Here is a 23,268-nt window from a genome sequence, read left to right as displayed (position 1 = left end):
AAACAAAACTGCAAATATTTATAGGGACTAAAAACTTAATTAACCCTTTTAAGAAATGTGAAAAATGCAATGGGGGATTATATTAAGGGACGGAGGGAGTATGATTTAATTGATTTATTTGCTTGATTTATTGTATTAAGGGTTAATGCGTTACCGTGTATATATTAATGATGTCAACCTAATTTTTTTCTTTTCTTTTTTTATTTTTATTTGAAGGGACTTCTCCGTTGGTGGGTAGATAGATATAGAGAGAGACTCGGTAGATTGTGTCATAAAAATATAATTATCAACAGGCTTCAGTCATTCTTCTTCTTCTTCTTCAAAAAAAAAAAAAAAAAAAGCTTCAATCATTCTACTTGTTACGTTGACTTAGCAGTTCGGTTCGGAGAAAGAAAATGCCTGGCCGAGCTTCCTTTAACTACGATGTGTTCCTCAGCTTCAGAGGTGAAGATACGAGATATAATTTTACGGGAAATCTGTACAATGCTCTGAATCAAAGAGGAATCCACACATTCTTTGACGACAAGGAGATTCGAAAAGGAGAGGAAATCACTCAAAAACTTCTCAAGTCAATTGAAGAATCTAGAATCTCTATCGTTGTGCTGTCTAAGCACTATGCTTTTTCTTCCTTTTGTTTGAAGGAACTCACCGCGATCCTCGAGTGCTATGAGAAGAACAAAACTAATCGTTTGTTTTTACCGGTTTTTTATGACGTGGATCCTTCTGATGTCCGACACTGCCGAGGTAGTTTTGCAGAAGGAATGGCTAAGCAGGAGGAGAGATTCAAGAATGACATGGAGTTGGTCGACAAGTGGAGGACTTCACTACACAAGGCAGCACTTGAGAAGACGGCTGAAATTGCCGGCTACACTTTCAAAATCGGGTATATTGACTCTTTTCAGCTGGGGAATTAATTTCTCATAACTTGTTATACAATACACTAGTGTTTAGCTTATTGTTTGTGATCTCATTTCTGAATAAATGCTTCCATTTTACTCCCTACGATTTCATATACAAGCAAAGATTCTTTTTTAACATGTTCATTGAATAAACCATGTATATCTCTTTATTACAAACCTAATACATTAATTATTCAATGAATCTGAAGAAAATGAATTTTTCCTTATATATGAAACCAGAGAGTATTTGTTAATCATTCTTGGAGAATGGGATAGATTCAATGTTGAGAGCATTTATTCTTTGATTCAGTTTTATAATAGTCTTTACATTCAATTTGTAATGATAAGTATGAAACTGTAGATATGATGCATTTTATTTGACTTGACATGCACATAATATTTTTCCTGTTTTGCAGGGATGGGTATGAGTATCTTTTGATTGAGCGTATCCTTAAGGAAGTTTCCCAAAAGATTAATCGTAGACTTTTACATGTTGCAAATTATCCAGTTGGATTGAAGTCTCGAATGGATAAAGTAAAGTCACATCTGAATCTTGGGTCTGATGACGTAGTCCACATGATAGGTATATGGGGAACTGGTGGTATAGGAAAAAGTACAATTGCCCGAGCAGTATATAATTCCATTAGTGATCAATTTGATGGTTTCTGTTGTTTTCTCGAAAATGTGAGAGAGAATTCAGAAAAATATGGCTTAGTACATCTCCAAGAGAGGGTTCTCTCAGAGATATTCAGAGACGAGATCACGTTGGGAAACTTGAGTAATGGAAAGTCAACAATGGAGAGTAGGCTCTGTGGTAAAAAGGTTCTTTTGGTTCTGGATGATGTTGACCAAACGGGACAGTTGCAGGCTATTGTTGGAGAACCTAATTGGTTGTGTTTGGGTAGCAGAGTTATCATTACAACACGCAACAGCGGCTTACTAAGGAAACACAATGTTAATATAACATATGATGTGGAGGAGTTGAGTGAAAATGAAGCTCGTCAATTGCTTACTTGGAATGCTTTCAAAGTTGACAAAGCTGATACAAGGTATACCACCATTTTAGACCGTGCAATGGGTTATGCTTCCAGGCTTCCATTGGCTTTGGAAGTAATAGGTTCCAACTTGTTTAAAAAAGGGGAAGAAGAATGCATGCGTACATTAGATCAGTATGACAAACATACAGATAAAGAGATCGATGACATTCTTAAAGTAAGCTATGTTTCCTTGGATGAAGATGAGAAGAAAGTTTTTCTTGACATTGCTTGCTGTTTCGAAGGATGTAAATTGTCTGATGTTGAAAATATACTACATGCTCATCATGGTTCACCTATGAGACTTAGTATTGAATCATTGATTGAAAAGTCTCTCATAAAAATTGACGATTATCTTGTGACATTACATCAATTGATACGAGACATGGGCAGAGACATCGTGCGGCAAGAATCACAAGAGCCTGCGGAACGTAGTAGGTTATGGTTTTGGGAAGAAGTAGTCCAAGTTTTAGAACAAAAGAAAGTGAGTAAGACAGCTTTTGTTCGTTTGAGTTTTCGTCTGTAGTTTTGGTTTTTCTCTTATAATTATACTACACTTGATGTATTTTTATTTATCCATCTTTTCTAATATTCTGTTGATAGTATCAATTCACAATTGGTCATTTTTATCTTCACAATATGTTATCAATTTGCAATTTGTCTGATATATATGTTCCCAATATATTCATATATTGTTATTGACTGGTGACTTTCTTAAAAGGGAACTAGCAATATTCATATCTTAATTCTGGATTTTCCCAAAGATGAAGCACACTTGCAAGGACCCAATGGCGAAGTAGTGAATTGGGATGGAGAGGCCTTCAAGAAGATGGACAAACTCAAAACACTTATTATTCGAAATGGTCATTTTTCCACAGGCCCCACACATCTTCCAGATAGTTTAAGAGTTTTGAAATGGCAAGGATATCATTCACCATCTTTACCATGTTATTTTTATCCAATGAAACTTTCCGTACTTGAGTTGCCTGATAGCCATTTAGAGTCATGTGAACCAATCCAGGCAAGTCTGTGCCTGTGTATATCATTTTATAATTAAATTCACATTAATTTCCTATGATTATTCATTCATTTTTCTCTTTAATGTTTTTTATTTTATTTTTTGTAGGCATTCACAAATTTGAGAATTTTGAATTTGAGCAACAGTGAATCTATAACTCACATACCTGATGTATCTCGTGTCGAAAATTTAGAAACACTGTCATTTAGAGATTGTGTGAATTTAACTGAAATTGATGAATCAGTTGGACGTCTGGGGCACCTTAAGATATTGGATGCTTCTGGTTGCAAGAATCTGAAAACTTTTCCGCCCATCATATTGACCTCTCTTGAACAGCTCAATCTTTCACACTGTTCAATTCTGGAGAGGTTCCCAGAAATATTAGGGAAGATGGAACAAATAACTGAACTTCGTATAACTGGGAGTTTCATAAAAAGATATCCATTTTCAATTCAAAAGCTTGCTCGGCTTCAAAAGTTGAAACTGCAAATGTGTGGAATGGTTCAGTTACCTAGTAGCATTTTCATGTTGCCAGAACTAAGTTTGATGCATATTTCTGAGTGTCAAGGATTGGTTTTATCTGAAGAAGACAAAAGTAAAGAAATGGCATCCAAGTCTTCAAATGTGGATCATCTTGTTCTCTCAGACTGCAATATATCCACTGACTTCCTTCCAAAAGGTCTTACTCATTTTTCTAATGTGAAAGATTTAAACCTATCGAAGAATAATTTCACAACTCTTCATGCATGGATCAAAGACTGTCACTTTTTGAGGAATCTTACGCTGGATGATTGCAACCAACTACAAGAAATTAAAGGGATTCCAAGGAAATTAGAAAAACTTTCTTTGAAAGGATGCAAATTCTTGAGATGCTTAGACCTCGCAGTTCTTCCTGATTGCACTGCTGAATGTTGCTCTTTGAAGGAACTGATTTTGGATGATTGTAGGTGTCTTTTAGAAATTAAGGGGCTTCCTAAAAACTTGGATAATTTCTCTGCAAAAAGCTGCACATCCTTGACTTCCCATAGTATGAACATGTTATTTAATAAGGTTCTCTCTTTATCCTTGTTTTCTCTTTTAATTTAGTATTTATGTTGACTTTGTACTCGTATTTGGAATGTCTGGACATGTAGATTGGTTGATGCTTTAGAGGAGAAAAATGTGGACAGTTTGGTGATTTGATTGAGTAGCTCAGTCTAACTTACAGCTACTTTGCATAACATTAAAGTGCACGATGCCTATTTATTAGATTTTTATGACCGCCATAGCAACCCAACAACACAACCAAGCCTTATTCCACTAAGTGGGGTCGTCTACATGAATCAAACGATGCCATAGTGTTCTATTAAAAACCATGTCTTTCTCAACTCATTAATCTCTAGATCCTTCTTAATAGTTTCTCTAATAGTTTTTCTAGGTCTTCTCCTATCTCAAGTGACTTGACTCCCCTCCATCTGATCTACTCTCCTTACTACATGATCCAAAAGTTTTCTCTCTACATGCCTAAACCACCCAAGTCTAGTTTCTACTATAGGTGCTACCCTAATTCTCTCTCTAATGTTGTCATTTCTAACTCTATTCCGTCTAGTCTTACCACATATCCAACGCAACATCTTCATCTCATCTATGCTTAACTTATGTTCATATTGGTTCTTTACCGCCCTGCACTCTGTCCCGTACAACATCAACGGTCTTACCGATATACGATAAAAAATTTCCCTTCAACTTGAGCGTTACTTTCACATCACATAAAACACCTGAGACACTCCTCTCTCACCTTGAGATGACAATAATTCCATTCCAATTTTCTCTCTGTTTCCTCATCCCAAACAGATTCCATGGGTTGTTACTAAGGTTGGAATTCCTTGAGCACTTCTTGAATGTCCACACAATGTATTATGGTAACTCCATTATCAGCAAGGCTGCAATTAAATTTAAGAGCACGCCCTCCAAATCTTTTGCAGCCCTAGATATCTCCTCCTCCTCCTCCTCCTCCTCCTCCTCCTCCTCAAGTATAATGGCCTAATATTGTTTTACGTTGTTCAGCCATCAATTAACCTCTTCTCTGTTAAATGTTGGTATCAATTAACCTCGTCTCTGTTAAATGTTGGTATCTTCATATGTTTCTCCTTGGTTCCCTCAGGTAACTCACAAGATTTCTCTGCAATTCTTCAAGAATCTGCCTCTCCATTCCTGAACAACCCATGTGCAGCTCTTGGATCAACTTCAAGGTGCAATACCCACGATTCTAAGATCGGAACTGTGATACTATTTGAAATAACCCAAATTACAGAAAAATGTTGCCAAACTACAATTATCTGGATTCCGTGCATTGTCCAAATGGCCAAAACTCTCCTCTCTTGATTAACACCACCTGTCAAATTTTCTAGACTAAAATCTTCACTTTTATTATGATCAGTAAAATCTGTTCCTATAAAATTTGTGTCAATTCATATGGATGTCTCAATGATTTTAGCGAACTTTTAACAGTTCTATACTTATGATTGACAGGAATGGGTAGAGGCTGGAAACAAAATGTTTGTTTTCCCAGGAAAAAAAATTCCAGAATGGTTTTCGCATAGTGCAAGAGGAGGGTCAATGTCTTTCTGGTTTTGCAACAAATTCCCTGCCATTTCTCTGTGCCTTGTTATAGAACTGGCAGATGAGCAATCTATCGAGCTCAAGTTCAGGCCCAAAGTATTCATCAATAATATACAGTCCCCTGTATGCCAGAGAGTTTACGAGTTCATGATAGAAACTGATCATATACTTTTGCTGAAGTTTGAAGATGTGGACATAGTGTTTGAAGATGATAAGTGGTATCGTGTGGACGTTTAATACGCTGATCATATTACCCACAAGAAGGTCTCAATAAGACGGGTTGCTAGGTCTAGTGGAATCCATGTATTAGCAAGTGATCTGAGGGATGTCCGATTTAGTCCCCCACAAAACACGTCACATCTGATCCAAACTGAGGGTCCGCAAAAAATAGCAAAGGTTAAAATTTCTTCTTGATTCTTTTCTCTTTTATTCCATTACCATCCCACTCAAGTTCTCATTTCTTTTTTTCTTTTTTTAAATTTTCTCCAGAATATGGTGTTATCTTTGCCCATTCTCACGTTGACCCAACCTCCACCTCCACAGACTGATAAGGAAAAGAACTCAGCCCCTCAACCAATACTTCCAATTAAGAGGCCTTTGGAGGATGTCAAAGGAGAAACTTCAGGAAGTGTTCCAAAGGATGAAGTTTATGCTATTACAGTTCAAAATGACCCTCTGTTCACTGAAACATGTCATGAGGGTGATGATGTCCAACTTGAATCGGTATCAGTTTACAAACTTCAATCTGATCAAGGGTCTTCTTTAAACACTAGAGGTTCTGATTCAGCTGATCCCTTCGACCGGGGTTATATAAGTCTCTCCGATAGTGGCCAGGAAACCATATCTCATTGGGCGAAATCTGAAGAGTCTTCTTCCAATACTAAAGTTTCTCAATCAGATTATCCCATGGATCATCAGGTTGATAGAAAACTCACTGTTAATAGCCAGGAAACCATGTCTTCTGGGGTGAGTTCTGGAAATGCATCTCTTGTATCAATTAGAGAGGCTATCAATGACTTGGAGCTGTTAATGGCTAAGGACTTATCTGAAGCCACTGCTGATCCTACAACACTGTCTCGACTTCATCAGCTCTTGGATCTTTTGAGTATAAGGACAGTTGAGGTGCAAGAGTCTATTGGGGAGTTCAAAAAAAAGGCTCTTGCATCATTCGAAGAATTCCAATCCACTGTTGACCCTGTGAATAAACTGAAGAATTTTGAGAAGCAATTGGATATAATTCAACAAGAGACTGTCACAGGAAAGGATCGACGAAATGACCTCAAAAACTTGATGAAAAAAGCTTATATGGCCAGCAAGGAAGAAAATCAGAGGAAGAAAGAGCTAGAGGCAGAAATTGCAATTTTAAAGGCACAACAAGCTACAAAAGAAACCGACCTCCAACAACTTGTCTTGAATCTCAAGAATAAGGAAGATACACTTTCAACCTATTCACTGAACTGGGATCCTTTGAACAAAAAAGCTCAAAAGCTATTAGAAACAGCTGATGAATTATTCGCTCCAAGCAGTGAGATAAAGGATGAGGGTGAAGCCACTGAAGGAAAGCAGAATATGCTCAAGTCAACATGGTCTTTTGACATAACTGAACACCTTAGTAAAATTAAGCATAACATTTTTGGTCTAAATGACTAAGTTTATATTTGTTTTGTTTGTAGTTAGAAAGCTGCAGGGTGGGTTTAAATTTAAAGTAAATAAAGATTTTTGCAGAGATCAACATTCATTCAGGATCCTTTCAAATAGCATGAGGTAGCTGTGGCTATCAAAAAACAAAATTTGATTGGGTCTTTGTGCATGTAAAGTATGCCTTGAGTGATAATTTACTCGAGTTATCTTATCTCACGTTGATATTATATTTCTTTTTGTAGATAGACGAAATGAGAAATAATCAATGAAATTCACACTCGAGTGGAGTGGACGAGGCTCGAACCTCGGCCACGATGATATTATGTCTATTATATAGCCTTAGAGGCTTTGGGTGTGGAAGATCCACGTCCCTAAAACTTTTACCTTATTTTGTCAATTTTATCAGTTTTTCTTCAATTTACGAGAATGGAGTATTGAAGAAGCTTTACTGATCCTGGAATTTTACTACATGAGTTTGTGCATCTGCAAATAAAAACCTATAAGTGCAATATTAATTTGTAATATTGGCATAGTTTTTTTTGCTTCCATTTTCAGAGTATTATTTGTATAGTTATTATATGAGGTATTGGTTTCTTTTTTTCTTGTTTTTTTAATAGAAAAAGTTTAGAGCAGACCTCAAAACTCAAAAAGAGCTGACATAGATACTTACAAACTACTTACCAACAAGGTCTTTACGTTGGCAAGCCAGCGTTGAACTCACACTCACAAAAAAAAAATAGAGTTATCTTTAATTACACTTTCTATTCAATAAGACAAGGGAAAGTAAAAGTTTTATCTTGCATTCATTCAACTTTCTTTAATATCAAACAAATAATTTTTTTTTCTTTGTAGTTTGTACTACTATCTTTATTTCTTTTCTTCTATATGTCCTTCCTCAATCCTCATACTTTTATTTCTGCAAACAAACCATTTGTTTTCACATTAGTAAGGACCATAGGTTTTGAATTGTTATTGGTGCTAACAATATTTCCACTACACTTTGTGATTTACCTGTGATGGCCTTCTCTGATGAGCATGGCAATTGTTGGAATGTAACACGTCTCTATGCATTAGTATCTATGCATGGTTTAAAACAGGACCCTTAAGTAACACGTCTCTATCTGGTACTTGTTAAATCAAAATATCATTTTTGGAGTGCATGTTGACTTAAAACAAATCCCTTAAAAAACTTAGTAAAATTTATATACGTGTTTTGGTTTGATTTTTAAAAAAGGAATTCAAAATTTGATCCAATCTTAGCGTTTTTTTTTTCTTTCACAAATGAAGATACAAGATATTCATAAATGTTCGATGTTACATGGTTTTCAATTTACATATTTGATTTAGAGTCTGTTTGAATTGCCCTATTTGAACTTAGCTACGTATAAGTTTTGTGAGACTGTTTGGGTGGCCTTATGAAAACAAGTTAATGACACTTTTCATAAGCTTTATTCAGCTTAATATCATAAGTTCAACAAGATAGTTTATAAAAACAAGGTTCAATACCTTAAATAGCCCTTGTAATTTGGGAGAGGTCTAAAAAAGAACCTCTCTAAAACGAAAAACACATCTCACATATCTCCTCGATGTAATTTTGGATTCTTCATAATTTAACTCTAAACAAGGGCTATTTTCAGACCTTTTAACACTGAGGGTATTTTCATATTTCGCCATAATATATTTTTTCAAAGTGAGGATAAAATATAAAAAATCCAAAATTACAAGGGCTAAATACGCGCTTTTTAATTTTACAAGAGTTGTTTTCTGATCTCGTGTCAAATTACAGGGTTATTTTAGTTATTAATTCTAAAAACAACTTGTAACATATACAAAAACAATTGTCATCACTCGACTACTTCACATATATATATATATATATTTTTTAATCAACTAATATTATTCACGACGAGACGTACTAAAACGGTACCGCTTGCGGATTAAACAAAAAAAACCGGAACAAATCGAAGGTGCCACATTTAGACGGAACACCTAAAGATGCCACCAACACAAAAATTACAACTCCACACTAAGAAGCCCAAAAGCTGCACATGATGCTCTCCAAATCTTTCGCAGCCCTAGATATCTCCTCCTCCTCGTCCTCAAGTATAATGGCCTAATATTGTTTTACGTTGTTCAGCCATCAATTAACCTCTTCTCTGTTAAATGTTGGTATCAAACCTCGTCTCTGTTAAATGTTGGTATCTTCATATGTTTCTCCTTGGTTCCCTCCGGTAACTCACAAGATTTCTCTGCAATTCTTCAAGAATCTGCCTCTCCATTCCTGAACAACCCATGTGCAGCTCTCTGTTAAATTTTTTTGAAAATTAATTTTCAAATTTTTTTATTTCTAAATTAATATAAAAGAATTTTTATTATTTTTAAAAATTAAATTTCAGATACTTAGGTGTTGGTGATACACGGTTAGATATGATGAACTTCCTTTATCCAACGGTCTTCTTTTTTATGGATTTCAAATTAATAAAATAGGACCAAATCGATGACGATAACAAAGATAAGGACCAAATTGAAACGTTTAATAGTTAAGGGACCAAACTGAGAAATTAAAATAAGTTAAGGGACTGAGAGATGTATTAAGCCTTAAAAAATTGTGTAGAGGTTGGTAAGAAAAAAATAAAAACTTATATTTTCAAGACAAAATTTTTATTAAAGGATTACTTGACCAATGCCTTTAGGACACTTGTTAGCAAAACCCTTTCATTAATATTACGTGCTTGGGTGTCTCCTCCATCATCCCTAGTGTGTCAGCGCAGCGGATTACCTCAATCAATTTGGTTTTGATGGGGGTAACTGTTCTAAGGCGCGACAATCCATTTTGCAACTGATTTGGTATGCTACTGTTTCATAAATTTGGAAAGAAAGAAACAACAAGATCTTCAATGGCAACAAATGCTAGTCTCATCAGCTGGTTGACAAGATTAAGTCTCTTTCTTTTATGTGGTTGAAGGCGAAAATCGCAAATCTCTCTTTCAACTACCACGTTTGGTGGCTTAGTCCGTTCACTATGTTGGATATTGGCTAATGTTTTTACCTTCTTTGTTTTTGTTTCGGTTTTTCCGTTTGTTTACTTTTTACATATGTTTGTGACTCTGTTTTTTCTTTCCTAGTACACCTTGTGCTAGGGAGAATTCTTTGATTGGGTAATACATATTCCATTTAGCCTTTTCAATTTTTTTTTACATGTTATATAATTATTTTACCATGCGTTCAATCATTTTTTTTGACATTACTTAATTACTTCCTCTGTCCCATATTAAGTGACATAGTTGACCTTGTCACACATATCAATGCACAATTTTGATCTTAAATAATTTTACTAATCTATTAGAAAAAACTATAAAAATTTGATATTTTGAAAATATTTATCGAGACGAATTCAACGACATCTTATATGATATTATTTATCTTTATATATTAGTAGATCATACGGTTAAAGTATTTTAGGTCAATATTACATATTTTCAAATAGGTCACCTATTGTAGGACGGAGTATTTGAGGAATTTGTGTTGACTTAAGACTTGCTCTCTTAAGGTCTTATATTAATTATTCCATGTCTCTTTTTCGATGAAGTAGTTGATACATATCTTTGTCCTACTTTAAATAGGATCTCCATGGTAAAATTTGAACTCATCAAATTAGTCAGTTTTTTGACTAGATATTGAATCATGCATATTTGATTTTGAATATCTTATGAATAATTTTCACATACTCGTTTGTTCAATTTGGTTTATACCCAATTTTCATTAATTTTTTAGTTTAATATTTTTTTTGTCTAAATCGTGAAAGAATTTCGTGTTTGCATCACCTTCATTTAACCATATTGTGAGAGATGTTACATTCGGACAATCAATGAGCAACCTTCTTGAGAAGTAGAGTGGTCAGGAGTAATAAATTCATAGGATATCACATATTTTCTTCTTTGTGGAGTGGTATCAAAGCTGAGGCTTACCATGTTCTAAATAATTGTAGATGGCAACTTAGTGATGGTCATAAAATTAATTTTTGGACAGATGATTGGTGTGGATCCCCTTTGGTTGACTTGCTTCATATTTCCCATAATCTGCACAATCTGCAGTCCAAAGTGAATGATTTCATCCAATTCTCAATGGCATGTTCCAATGGAGTTGCAGCTAGCCTATCCATCCTTAATGCACCATATTAATAAAATCACTATTCCTTGGAGGCATAAAGCTGATAAGTTCATATGGAAAGACACCCCTTCCACTGTACTCATAATAGCAAGAAAGATTGGTCCAAGATAATCTGGAACTCAGCAATTCCACCCTCAAAATCTTTTCATGTTTGGAGAATGATTCATAACAAAATGCCAACATATGACAACCTTCAGCGCAAAGGGCTCTCTTTCCCATCAATGTGCAGTTTATGTGGCATGCAGTCTGAAACCTCGCATCATTTATTCCTTCAATGTTCTTTCTCTCTGACCTTATGGAACTGGCTTACAAATATAATCAACATGAACATCAACCTTACCTCAGTGCTAACCATTTTAGATACTTGCAAGAGAGGATGGAGTCCTCAAAGGAAGTTGGTTATTATTGCTGCAATAATCAACATTCTGAATGCCATCTGGTTTTGTAGAAATAACTTGAGATTCAACAACACCAAGCCAGTTCCTCTATCTCAGGTAACTTAACCTCATTAACAACAACAAACTCCATCACTGATTTTGTTTTGTTGAAAGCTTTTAATGTTAATTGGCACCATTCAAAAGCTCCCAAAATCATAGAAGTGATATTTTACCCTCCTATTCAATCTTGGATCAAATGTAATACTGATGGTGCAACCTTAGGTTCTTCTGGTTTAGCAGCTTGTGGAGGAATCTTTAAAAATTGCAGTGGGGAAAGTCTTGGCTATTTCGCTTATAACACAGGGCTTGCCAATTCTGTTTATGCTGAGATCTTTGGTGTTATTTTGGCTATTGAGTGTGCTCATCAAAGAAACTGGAATAACTTGTGGATTGCAACTGACTCTATGCTGGCTTCCTTGGCAATTAAGGAACAGATGGGAGAACTGCTTGCTTATGATTAGTAGTATGCACTTCATGATCACTCACATCTTTAGAGAAGGAAAACACTGTGCAGATAAGCTAGCCAACCTAGGTTTAACGGTGATCAATTTTGCTTGGTGGGACTATGCTTCTGTAGAAATTTTGGCAGACTTGACTAGTAATAGGTTAGGTCTTCCTAATTTCAGATTTTGCTAATGTTTTGAGGGTTAGGTTTGGCCCCCCCTCTTTGTAATATTTTATCTTATTATATATATTTTGGTCACTGTCCCCCAAAGACAAACCTTTTTGCTAAAAAAAAAAAATCATACTGAAAGATGTTATTGAATACTACAATTTATCTACGATATAGAGAAAATTTCATGTATCAGCTCTTTTCTTAGAACCTGATCTCTAAAGATGAACTTACCTATTTTTCTTTACTGTCCAGAAGTCGTAAAAACAATTTAAATTTTGATACCGTTCTTCAATACTTTGACTATGTTTTTTGTGTCAATCACGAAGGCAACACCTTATTCTTTTAATTTTTTTCCTTCAACGCAAAACAACCTTCACTCAAAACTTGACAATCATTTTATATGTCTTTTACCAATTCTTGATACCCAGCAAAATCGCCCCCAACACTCAACCGTCCTAAAATGATGTCGTCCCAATTAAGTTGTAACTTTCACCACTTAGTTTCAAGAAACAAATTATAAGTTTGATTTTCTCTTGTTATTTTTATACTATGAATTATTATTATTTTCCTTTCAAAAATGAATTACAGAAAGATTACTCACGCACGTGACTCGATTTTCTACAAACTTTGTTTGTGAGTAGAGTTTTGTGGAAGAAGGAAATACATACTTCGAAAAGAAAATAAGACAGCGTATAATATTTTTAAAAACAAACAAAGTACGATTGAGATATTATATGATCAATTTCTATATTGTCGTTTTTTTCATCTTCCAAATGCAAACTATATATCAAATTACACACTTACTCCTCCAAAACTCTCTCTTCCAAAATTCAATTCACAAACAAAGCCTTATTGAATAACTATAGGGTTTAGTAAAATTTTAGCCATGGAAAAGATAAACAATGTGAAAGAAAATTTAAATGCTAAAATATGAGAGATAAGATACTATTTGTTTTCATATAACCCCCATCCAACTCACATATATCTTTGTCACCTTGAGTGTTCTGTGTAGTTTAGATCAATAGAGATATCAAAGTATTTGATTCAAGGATTAAAATCACACGCATTTTGTTTGATTTGGATGATTCCTTGAAAATATTTGATCCTATTAAATATTGTTTAGATTGAATCGATTTTTGGATGATATGATTTACGATTGTGTGAAATTTTATTAAATATTGATATTATAAAGCGATGATAAAGTAGCATTTTTTGCATATACCAAACTAAAAATTAACATTACAAAAAAAAAAAATTATGTTTAAAAAATACAAAATCGTTAAAGAAACAATAACTTCAACTTATGGTCCTTGGTTCGAGACTCAACATTTTTAGAGAATAAGAAATTTAATTACCACCATTTTACCCCCTTTGAATATAACTTAGTTGATATGACATCACAATATACAAGAGTGTCAGAGTTTCTTCACTTATTCACCTTAAAAATGGTGAAATTTTAGTCAGTTATTTGACCATAAATTATAGAGCTATTTGAGGTATCAATCCTAAAAAAAACCTATAATATACAAAAGCAATTTGACTCTATTTTATATTTTCCTATGGAAACAATTGCAAATAATTTTTTTTATCCAAACAAGCCCTTGGTTTAGACAGCCATAACAGAACTTTTTAAACAATCATAACATAATATTTTTAACAACCGTAGTTTCTTCTTCTTCTTCTTTTTTTTTTTTTTTTTTTTTTTTACTTTGAATACTTATGGAGCAAGTGCATGATAAAAAAAAAAATTCAAACTCCAAAGATTTTGTCTAGTTTTAAACAAATAAGTCTTACATGCAGAAGTTAGAGTTCAAGTCTCGTTAATTTTTCCGAGGTTAATTATCGTAGTTTTTTTTATTAGTATTCTTTAAGCTTTAAGGACTTCTCTATCTTCGATAAAGACACCATCATCTTAAGTATATTATTCAAAAAAGAAATCAAATAATTTACCTAAACATTGTCTATTGAATTCTTTCAATCTTCATTTTTCTAACTAACTAGTTCTTAAATTTTTATTTATATTTTTAGACTTAATTGGACATTTGGTCCCTTAATTAATTTCCAAGTTTCATTTCGAGTTTCAATGTGTATAAAGATGGATGAATGAAGACGAAGAAGAAAGATGCAGAAAAGGAAAGAAAAATCATATGTTGATGGGTCATTATTAGATTCAATAGTGTTGCATAATCTAAGGGTCTATTTTGCTTCAAAATGATCAAAGAGATAAAATTAAATAAGTTAATAAGGTCTACGGTAGACACCCTTTAATGTTGGTCACCTAAGACATTATAAGTTAAAAATTAATAGAGAAGGACCAAATCGGCTAATGGAAGCATATTTGAGAGATCAAAATGTAATTTTTATTAATTAGATGACAAAAATGAAACTTGAAATTTCATTAAGGATCAAATATTCAATTAAGCCTTATTTTTAATATCCAACTCTTTTCTAGTTCTACAAAGTTAAAACTTACAGGTTAGCTTTTATTATTGACCTTATTTACAAGCTGTTTCGACGGTGGAGTCACAAATAAAAAAGTTAGGATGAATCACTAAAAGAAACAATATATTTTTTTTTTTGTTGAGAGAATGGAAATAAGCTATAATTTATATACACTAAATTTATGTTTTAATAAACATTAGGCACAAAATAAAATTTAATTAATACCTTAAAAAATTAAAAATAATTATCTACACATTTCGAGTGATTTGAAAGTATGATAGTAAAATGTATTGAAATGGAGAAAAGAATAGGCCACAAGACAATATTTGAATAACTTCCTCTATAAAAAAATTAATATTTTTTTATAGGTGGATTGTGATCAAGGGCGGATGCACGTTATAGAGTTTGCGGGCTTGTGGCTACACAAAGTTTTTAGAAATAATTTTTTTAGTAGTATAATGTATCAATAGTTGACATTTTAGCCACATGGTCTACACTTATCACAAATAATTTCTATCTTGACCCACACTTATCGTCATATATCTAAAACTATTATTAAGAATTAGATGTGAAATCAAATCGGAGATGACTGGTTAAATGATTGTTTAGTTTTTTTTTTTTTTTTTTTGGTAGTGGCTGAGGATTGAACCCCGAACCTTACATATTTTATGCGTTGTTCCAACCAACTGAACTAAGCTCACGAGGACAAATGATTGTTTAGTTATTTATACAGAGATATTTTTTTATTGATATTGAAAATAAGAAAATCATTCACAGTTTCCGTAATATGAATAATTGTAGAAGACTATTATTAATGCTACAATTTTTTTTTATAGTGCCTCCATTGTTCAAAAATCTTGGATCCGTCGGTGACTGTGATCCACCCATGCCCTAAAGGAACCCTAGTGAGTTTTACATGTTTATAAAATCTAAAATAGCTTCTTCACACCTTAAAATTGAACACTCTTTTCATTTGATTCATGTACATATTATATACTCCTACATGTGAAGATGAACGGATATTCCTAATGTCCGTTTGGTGTGATACTCAAATCAACTAAACACTGTGTGAAGTTGAAGGTGCTCACACTCACACCTAGTGGCAAGACCCAACCCATACTGGTTGAATGAAGTTGTGAAACAAGTACACACAAAAACTCATGTGCATTTGCAATTTGCATGTGCTTACCATCACTTGTATAGACCTCATACCTCATTTCTTACTACACTCTCTCTCATAACATTACCCTAAATCACCCATTCACTTTCTGAATTTATTTAGTCGAATATCTATTTTTCTGATATTTATGAACAAACAAAAAGATCTTGATTTTCAATGATGTCAAATAACTTTATCATTATTTTAACTTGCAAGGATTAATTTGTTAGCAAATTAGATACAAGTTAACAGGAGATTAAATTGTTTCACATAATTCAATATTGGGGACACTTTCCTATTAGCAAATTTGAGAACGTGAATCTCCTCTGGAAAAAATAAAAAAAAGAATGTGAATCTCTCAACCTACAATTTAAATATATGAATTTGCGATTTTTTTTTTTGTACGTCAACAAAGTAACAAATATTACGTAAAACTTACATACACAACTATACAATCTTTCCTTAAAAAAAATAAAAATTATACGATCTAAAATTCAAATACAATTGAAGATGTTTAACATAATAATATTGACTATATTTTTATGAAGTAAATTCATAATTTACTGAATAACATTACTATATTTTTTAATACAATTGTGTTTTTAATTTATTTACGTTATTTTCTCATTCCTTGTTCCTCCCATTTCCTCTCCATTACGGATCTGATTCTACTTATTTTATTCTATTATTAATTTGTACTTTACTTCTTAATGTAGTTCTGTCCAAAAATATTGAAACAACACTCCACCAACTTTCTTCATTTCGTTTCTAATAATCCTAACACTGCCACATCAAACGTAGACCTTGCGACATTTTTGCCCTTTCTAAAATATCAGTACAAATAATAAGATTTGTCAATTCTCCCAAACTCTTATTCTCAAAAAGAGCATTTCAATAGCCGAAGATTAAGAAAAAATACAATAAACATGTTACATTATCTTTCCTTTCACTTTGCAATTTTTGTGCTGGACTTCCGGCTATATCTACTCAAATTCCATGAACTTGTAATTTTTTTTTATCATTGTGGCAACTTTTTCTTCTTCTAATCTATAATTTAAATTAGGCCAAATAACTCGTTTGCTCCTTTAAGTTTGACAAATATATTAGATTGAAGTTTCAAATAAGTCCTTTAAGTTGGTAATTTAATGCACTTTTACCCTTTTTAGAACCTATTTGAAACTTAAAAGCTCAAAAAGCGTCAAATATGTGCATTAAATTAACGATTTAAAGGATCTATTTAAAACTTAAAAAACTTAAAGAATTAACCCGATATTTTTGTAAAACTTAAAAGGAATAAAATTGGTGTTTGGCCTTAATAATAATAACTGAATCATCCATTGTAAAATCTAAATTCTTTTTAACAAATATATGTATTCTAAAATAATAATGATTTAATTTTAATTTTAAGCGTGTAAAAATATATAGAGTAATAGTCATTTTGATCACTTAATTAGTAACGACTAGCCACAATAGTCTTTGAGTGTATTGAAATTTCAAAGTAGTCTTTGATTGTGCGTTATGTTAGTTAAAATAGCCGCTTAGGTTAAAATGCTTTGTTAATATTGTCATATTTGTCCATCAATATACTTACTTATTGTCATATCAGTAACTAAACACACTAGCGTTCAAACGTACACTTTGTGTCCATATGTCTGCTATTTTTATTGCGTTAGTTTATAAGCTATGAACAATATACTTTTATGAAATTTTGATTTTAACTAAAATTATAGGTCTAAATATTTTACAATTTTATATTGTAATAAATTATACTTTCATTTTCCGAAGATATAAAAAAAAACAAATATAATATAATTGTTTATCTTTTTAAATGACACCAACAATATATCATTCTTATAGACAAATTTGTTTAAGAGTGTAAGTAAAAGTGAAAAAGTCACCCATATTTTCTCTATATAATAGTGTGTAATAATGTCTACACACGTTAGCCATTTTAGAAAAAGGTCAAATGTACTTTTTAAAGTCTCAACACAAATCTCCCAAAAAAAAAAAAGTCTTAACACAAAGTATACATTTAGCTGAATAATAAGCTAAATGTTAAAGAGTTATTTCATAAATAAGATAAAGTTTTTGGCAAGTAGTATGTCAAACAACTTACTTTTATTAAAATAGGTCCGATCTATTTAAGCAAATTTATTCTTGTCTATTTTCACCTCTAGTGGGTGTATCAATTCATCTTTGTCTTAATAATAAATCATTCAAAACATTTTTAAAACATCAAATAATTAAATATAAATATTTGTTGTCTAAGACGACTATGATAATTATTTACATTTATAATAATGACATAGACAAAATCCTACTAAAATATATTTTACATGATTATGAAAGATATTGGTCAAGAAAATAGATTTTAAATGAGAGTAGAATCTTAATAAAAGAATCCATCCATCCATCCATCCATCCACACATTAAAAGCATGCATGCATGTGTAGGAAAAAATGAATTAAGAGTACAAAAACATTGATTGAAACATAAAAGAAGTAAAAGTGTTGGCATAGTACTATTTCATTTCCATTCTCTCTCTACACTTTCATATAATAATTCCACTTTCCTTTTCTTTTCTTTCTCTTCTTCACAGAGCAAAACCCTCTTTCTCTCTCATTCTCTGTAGAGAAAAAAAAGATGAAAGTTTTGTTCTGAATTTTCTTCCAAGGTTCGTTGTTAATTACTCATTCAATTTTCAATTTCATTCTTCATTCTTCAATCTTCTTCTTCTTCTTCACTCCATTTCCAAAATTCAGAGCACTTTCTAAATTAGGGTTCTTACTCTTCTTTCTTTTTCCCCCAATTTCTAACCTAGTAAACTGATTTTTGTTTTTGAATTTCGTGTTTTTCAATTTTAGCAACAAGAATTTCACTGTTTCTTAGCTCAATTCAGCTTCGGATTCATAGTTTTTGGATTTTAGCGTTTCCACGTTCTAATTCAGGTATTGTTTTCTAGTTAATTTTTCATTCTTTTGTTTTCAATTTTGATGGAAATTTTGGATTTATTCACATGAATACTGAATAGTTTATAGTTTATGGAGTAATTACTAATCATTATCATTATACTCAGTTATATTTATTATTATTTCTCATAATTAAGACGCTGTTAATTCCTCTTAGCTTGTGTTAAATGTTATTGATAGTGAAAATTTGTAAATTGTAACGTAATTAATGTGTACTTTATTTCAATGACAGGATTTAGTGCGTTTGGTTTGTTGAAAAAGAATTGAAATTTGTTGTTTTTTCAAATGCAATAATCATGTGTTAAATTTCTTTAACTTTTGATTGATTTTGATTTCAATTAACTAATTATAATTCCCTAAACATAATTAGGGTTTGGAAACTTAACATATTTTGATTGATTTTGATTTCAATTATAAATACCCTAAACAAAATAGTTTCGTATTTGATTGATTTTTTTCACATGGAATATTCATGTGTCAAATTAACTAATTATATTTTAATATTTATTTAGTTCATTTTGTATTGGGTAAAGATAATTAGTTCATTTGATACTGTAGTAGAATATAGTGATTTGTTCTATTTTGGGTTTGGGAAATCTTGCTTTCCTGGTTCAGAGCAGAGCATCATGAATTTGCCGAGATTAAAAGTTGCTAAATTAGAAACTTTTTCGATTGAAATTTATGTTTATTGTTTGTTGTATTTGTAAAAGGATGGAGCTGGTTTGTTAATATGGTGCTTCTGATTATTTTTGTTTCCATTTAAGGGCTTTGGAAATTATGTTTTAGTTTTTGAGGCGTTTGCGCACGAGTCATCATTAATTTTTGTTCTATTCCCCTATGAAAACGAAATATCTAAATTTTTGTGGCTGTGAATGTATATATTTAGAACTTTTGCTAGTTTTATATGTTTTTTTTTTATTATATATTTAAAGGATTTTGTTTCTGGTTGTGATATGCTTTGAGCAGAACCCATATAATATATATGATGAGGCGGATGAAAAAGGAGATTGAGGATGAAATGCTCGACGATGATCGGATTGGGTCAGAGTTTAATGATGAGGAGTATGACAGAAGTGCCCGTGGAGTTCTTCTAAAGAAAGGGCCATGGACATCAGCTGAAGACGATATTTTGGTCAATTATGTCAAGAAGAACGGAGAGGGGAACTGGAATGCTGTTCAGAAGCAGACAGGCCTGCTACGTTGCGGAAAAAGTTGTCGATTGCGGTGGGCTAATCACCTTAGGCCAAATTTAAAGAAAGGGACATTTACTGCAGAAGAGGAGCAGTTGATTTGTGAGCTTCATGCAAAATTGGGAAATAAATGGGCACGCATGGCAGCACATGTAAGCATATTGTGTATTGTTTCTCTTTGCCTTACATATTTAGTTGTAGTATTTATTTTTTCTTCAGGTTTTACTGCAATCTTTGAATTCCATTCATTCTCCATTAGTATGCCATCGTTATGTCTTCCTTGTATTTTGCAGTAAGGAACTTCCACCTAATGACTTCTTTTTTAGATTCTCTAAAAATATGGAGCAAGCTAGTTAGATTTGTGTATTCAATAAAGAATGTTAAATTAAATGCTGTGTATGGTTTGGGATATCCTAGTAGGCGATAAGATGACGTAGAGATTCACACTAACAGATGTGGTAGGATAATGTTCACTTGTCTTTTGTTAGATTCCTAATGCATAACGTCACCCACTGTGTATAAGAATTGAATTCTAAAATTATATTTCTGTCAACTTTTACGCAATGAAGAGCTTTAAATGTCGTGGTACTTATGATTAAAACATAAGTATTGAGATTCACAGGATTTTATAATTGTAGCAATCAGTAATTTCTTCCATTTTGTACTTACAATATTTTGTGCTTATTTTCTTTATCCATTAAAGTGGTTTATTTCTTTGGCTTGCAGTTACCTGGTCGTACAGATAACGAGATAAAGAACTATTGGAACACTCGGATCAAGAGGCGTCACCGGGCTGGCTTGCCACTTTATCCTCCTGAAGTATTGCAACAGACTCTTCATGGCCAAAGCACCGATGGAATTAACAGCGGCAACAAAGTGCATCCTGATTTCTTGCAGAAAAAGAATTTTGATATACATGATGCAATATATGACTGTATGAAGGATAACCAGGGAATGTTACCTTATGTTGCTGAGCTTCCTGATATTTCTGCTTATAGCAATATGCTAAATGGTTTTGATTCTTCTCAGTATAGTAGTTTTGGGCAATCAACATCATCTAACCACAAACATTTTCGAGATTCAACAATTCCATTCCTTGATTTCAGTTGTATCGACAGAAATGGTTATTATCCATTTGATCATATTCAGGATGATACTTTTTATAAGTGGACACAATCATTTGGCATGCAATCACCCCTTCATCATGCTGGCCCCTCCTCTCACAGCTCAATGTGTTACAGCCATTCACTAAAAAATGGAAATTCCTCCACTTCTAAGCCTTTCGAGGAGCTTCCTTCAATCCAATATCCAGAAACTGATTTAGGTAGCTGGGGCACATCTCCCCCACCTCCTTTACTAGAGTCAGTTGATGATTTCATTAAGTCTCCTACACCAATTAGTACACTGGAGTCAGATTGTTCTTCTCCACAGAATAGTGGCCTGCTACAATCTGTACTTTATCCGCGGAAGACTCCAAGCAGTTCAAAAAACCAATTTTATGGCAAGAGTTCAAATTCATCTACTGCAACTCCTGGTGAAAGAGCAGACAGCTCTGCTTTGAACATGTATGATACAGAATGGGAAGAATCTGCTGACCCTGTATCTCCATTTGGCACATCTTCAATATTGAACGAGTGCCCTGCTGTTAGTGCCAACAGAAGTTCACTGGATGAGCAGCCACCAGTTCATACTGTTAATGGTGAGTTCCTTTTAGCATGTGATATGATGGTTGATCATTGAAAATATTCCCACTCATACACTTGTTTATATGTTCTTTGGCACAATCTGATAATCTTTCATTATCATGGAGATTTCATGTCCTATGTGTAGTTTGTTGTTTAATCAAGTGCCAAATTTCAAAATAATGTTTAAAGTGTTCTATAGGAAAAGGCTTAATGAAATTCTTTTTAATTCACAAAGCATAGAAGTCTTCATGCACACCATAAAAATATTTAACCGACTCCTGGCTGATAATTTTGAGAAGACAGTACATTTTATTGTTTATGATAAAGTTGGAATATCCCAACAAATTCATTGATCAGTTTTTCGAAAATCCATGTTTAAGATTTTTCCCATTAATTCATTTGCAGGCAACACTGTGAAACTAGAGTATGTTGACCCGGTTTGGACCCCTGACAGTGGAAATCAAATCACGTCTCTGTTGAACTTTAGTCGGCCAGATTTCTTGCTTGGTTCAGATTGGTATGAGCAATGTTCTGGGAATGACCAGAACCAATCCATCTTCTATGATGCTACGTCGATGTTTCTCGAAGATCAATCAGCCACCGACTATAAACACATGACTGCTGGAACTTCTAACCCAAGTCAGGTAAGGGAGTTTGGTTCTTGTGCATGGAACAACATGCCTCCTGTCTGTCAAGTATCTGATCTTGGTTAAAAAACACCTGAGATGCGGGATTTGAAACTCCTGTACTAATTGCATTTGTGTTGGTTTTCTTAACATGGTCGTTAGGTGTTAGTATCTCCTCGGCTGAGAAAGATGTTATACGTGTGTGATTTTTTAGTACCGTTACACTGGTTTATAGACTTTTGCTGTCACATGACTTTGTAGTTTCATGACTGTATACCTCCATGAATCTTTTGCACACTAATTTGTGCAGAATAACTTTGCATTTGAAACAGCATGTAGCTGGATGGATTGAGAATGAGTTGTAATATTTTGCTTGTTTTTCGTTTGATCTGATATTTTGTAGTGTTGATATGATTGGGGCTAAGGAATTCTTGACATGTCTGACCTTTTATCAAGTTTCATTAATTTTGCGTTGAAAAAGGGAATTTTTAAAATTTCAAGAAATTGAGTGTATAATTTCCAATACAATATTTTTGAATTTGGTTTACTAACAATTAGTACCCAAAGGGTATATCTTAGCATAAAAACAGGAAAAGAATGATCATTAATTAAGGTGATACTAATAGTAATAGTTATTTTGCACAACCTTCTTGGAGGGGATTTGAACTCCGTCTCTGGAGGTTATGTAATCAAATTTTTATCACAGAACTAAAACCTCATGGAAAATTTCATTTATTTGAGTTATGTCTAGCTATCAAAATTTTAGATGGCGAACAGATAA

At 33.0% G+C, this 23,268-nt stretch overlaps 2 protein-coding genes across 3 annotated transcripts; both read left to right on the top strand.

Moving 5' to 3' along the window:
* Positions 1-291: 291 nt before the first annotated feature.
* Positions 292-6,139, top strand: LOC112416067 (TMV resistance protein N). 2 transcript variants are annotated; one of them, XM_024772132.2, is made up of 6 exons: positions 292-883; positions 1,316-2,417; positions 2,655-2,954; positions 3,060-4,001; positions 5,095-5,182; positions 5,463-5,682. In XM_024772132.2, the coding sequence occupies exons 1-5, from the start codon at positions 396-398 to the stop codon at positions 5,146-5,148; spliced, it is 2,886 nt and encodes a 961-aa protein (XP_024627900.1). In that variant the 5' UTR covers positions 292-395; the 3' UTR covers positions 5,149-5,182; positions 5,463-5,682. The 2 variants fall into 2 exon arrangements, with proteins under 2 accessions (XP_024627900.1, XP_024627899.1); XM_024772131.2 differs by lacking the exon at positions 5,095-5,182 and adding an exon at positions 6,042-6,139 and having other exon boundaries at positions 293-883; positions 5,463-5,948.
* Positions 6,140-18,536: 12,397 nt separating this feature from the next.
* Positions 18,537-22,922, top strand: LOC25501105 (transcription factor MYB33). The gene is made up of 5 exons (XM_013589704.3): positions 18,537-18,691; positions 18,882-18,965; positions 19,953-20,328; positions 20,903-21,875; positions 22,267-22,922. The coding sequence occupies exons 3-5, from the start codon at positions 19,969-19,971 to the stop codon at positions 22,572-22,574; spliced, it is 1,641 nt and encodes a 546-aa protein (XP_013445158.1). The 5' UTR covers positions 18,537-18,691; positions 18,882-18,965; positions 19,953-19,968; the 3' UTR covers positions 22,575-22,922.
* Positions 22,923-23,268: the final 346 nt, after the last annotated feature.

The sequence above is a fragment of the Medicago truncatula genome, chromosome 8 (assembly GCF_003473485.1).
Source record: "Medicago truncatula cultivar Jemalong A17 chromosome 8, MtrunA17r5.0-ANR, whole genome shotgun sequence".
NCBI lineage: Eukaryota > Viridiplantae > Streptophyta > Magnoliopsida > Fabales > Fabaceae > Medicago > Medicago truncatula.
Note: the sequence above shows the minus strand (reverse complement) of the source record. Positions and strands in the feature narration are given on the sequence as shown.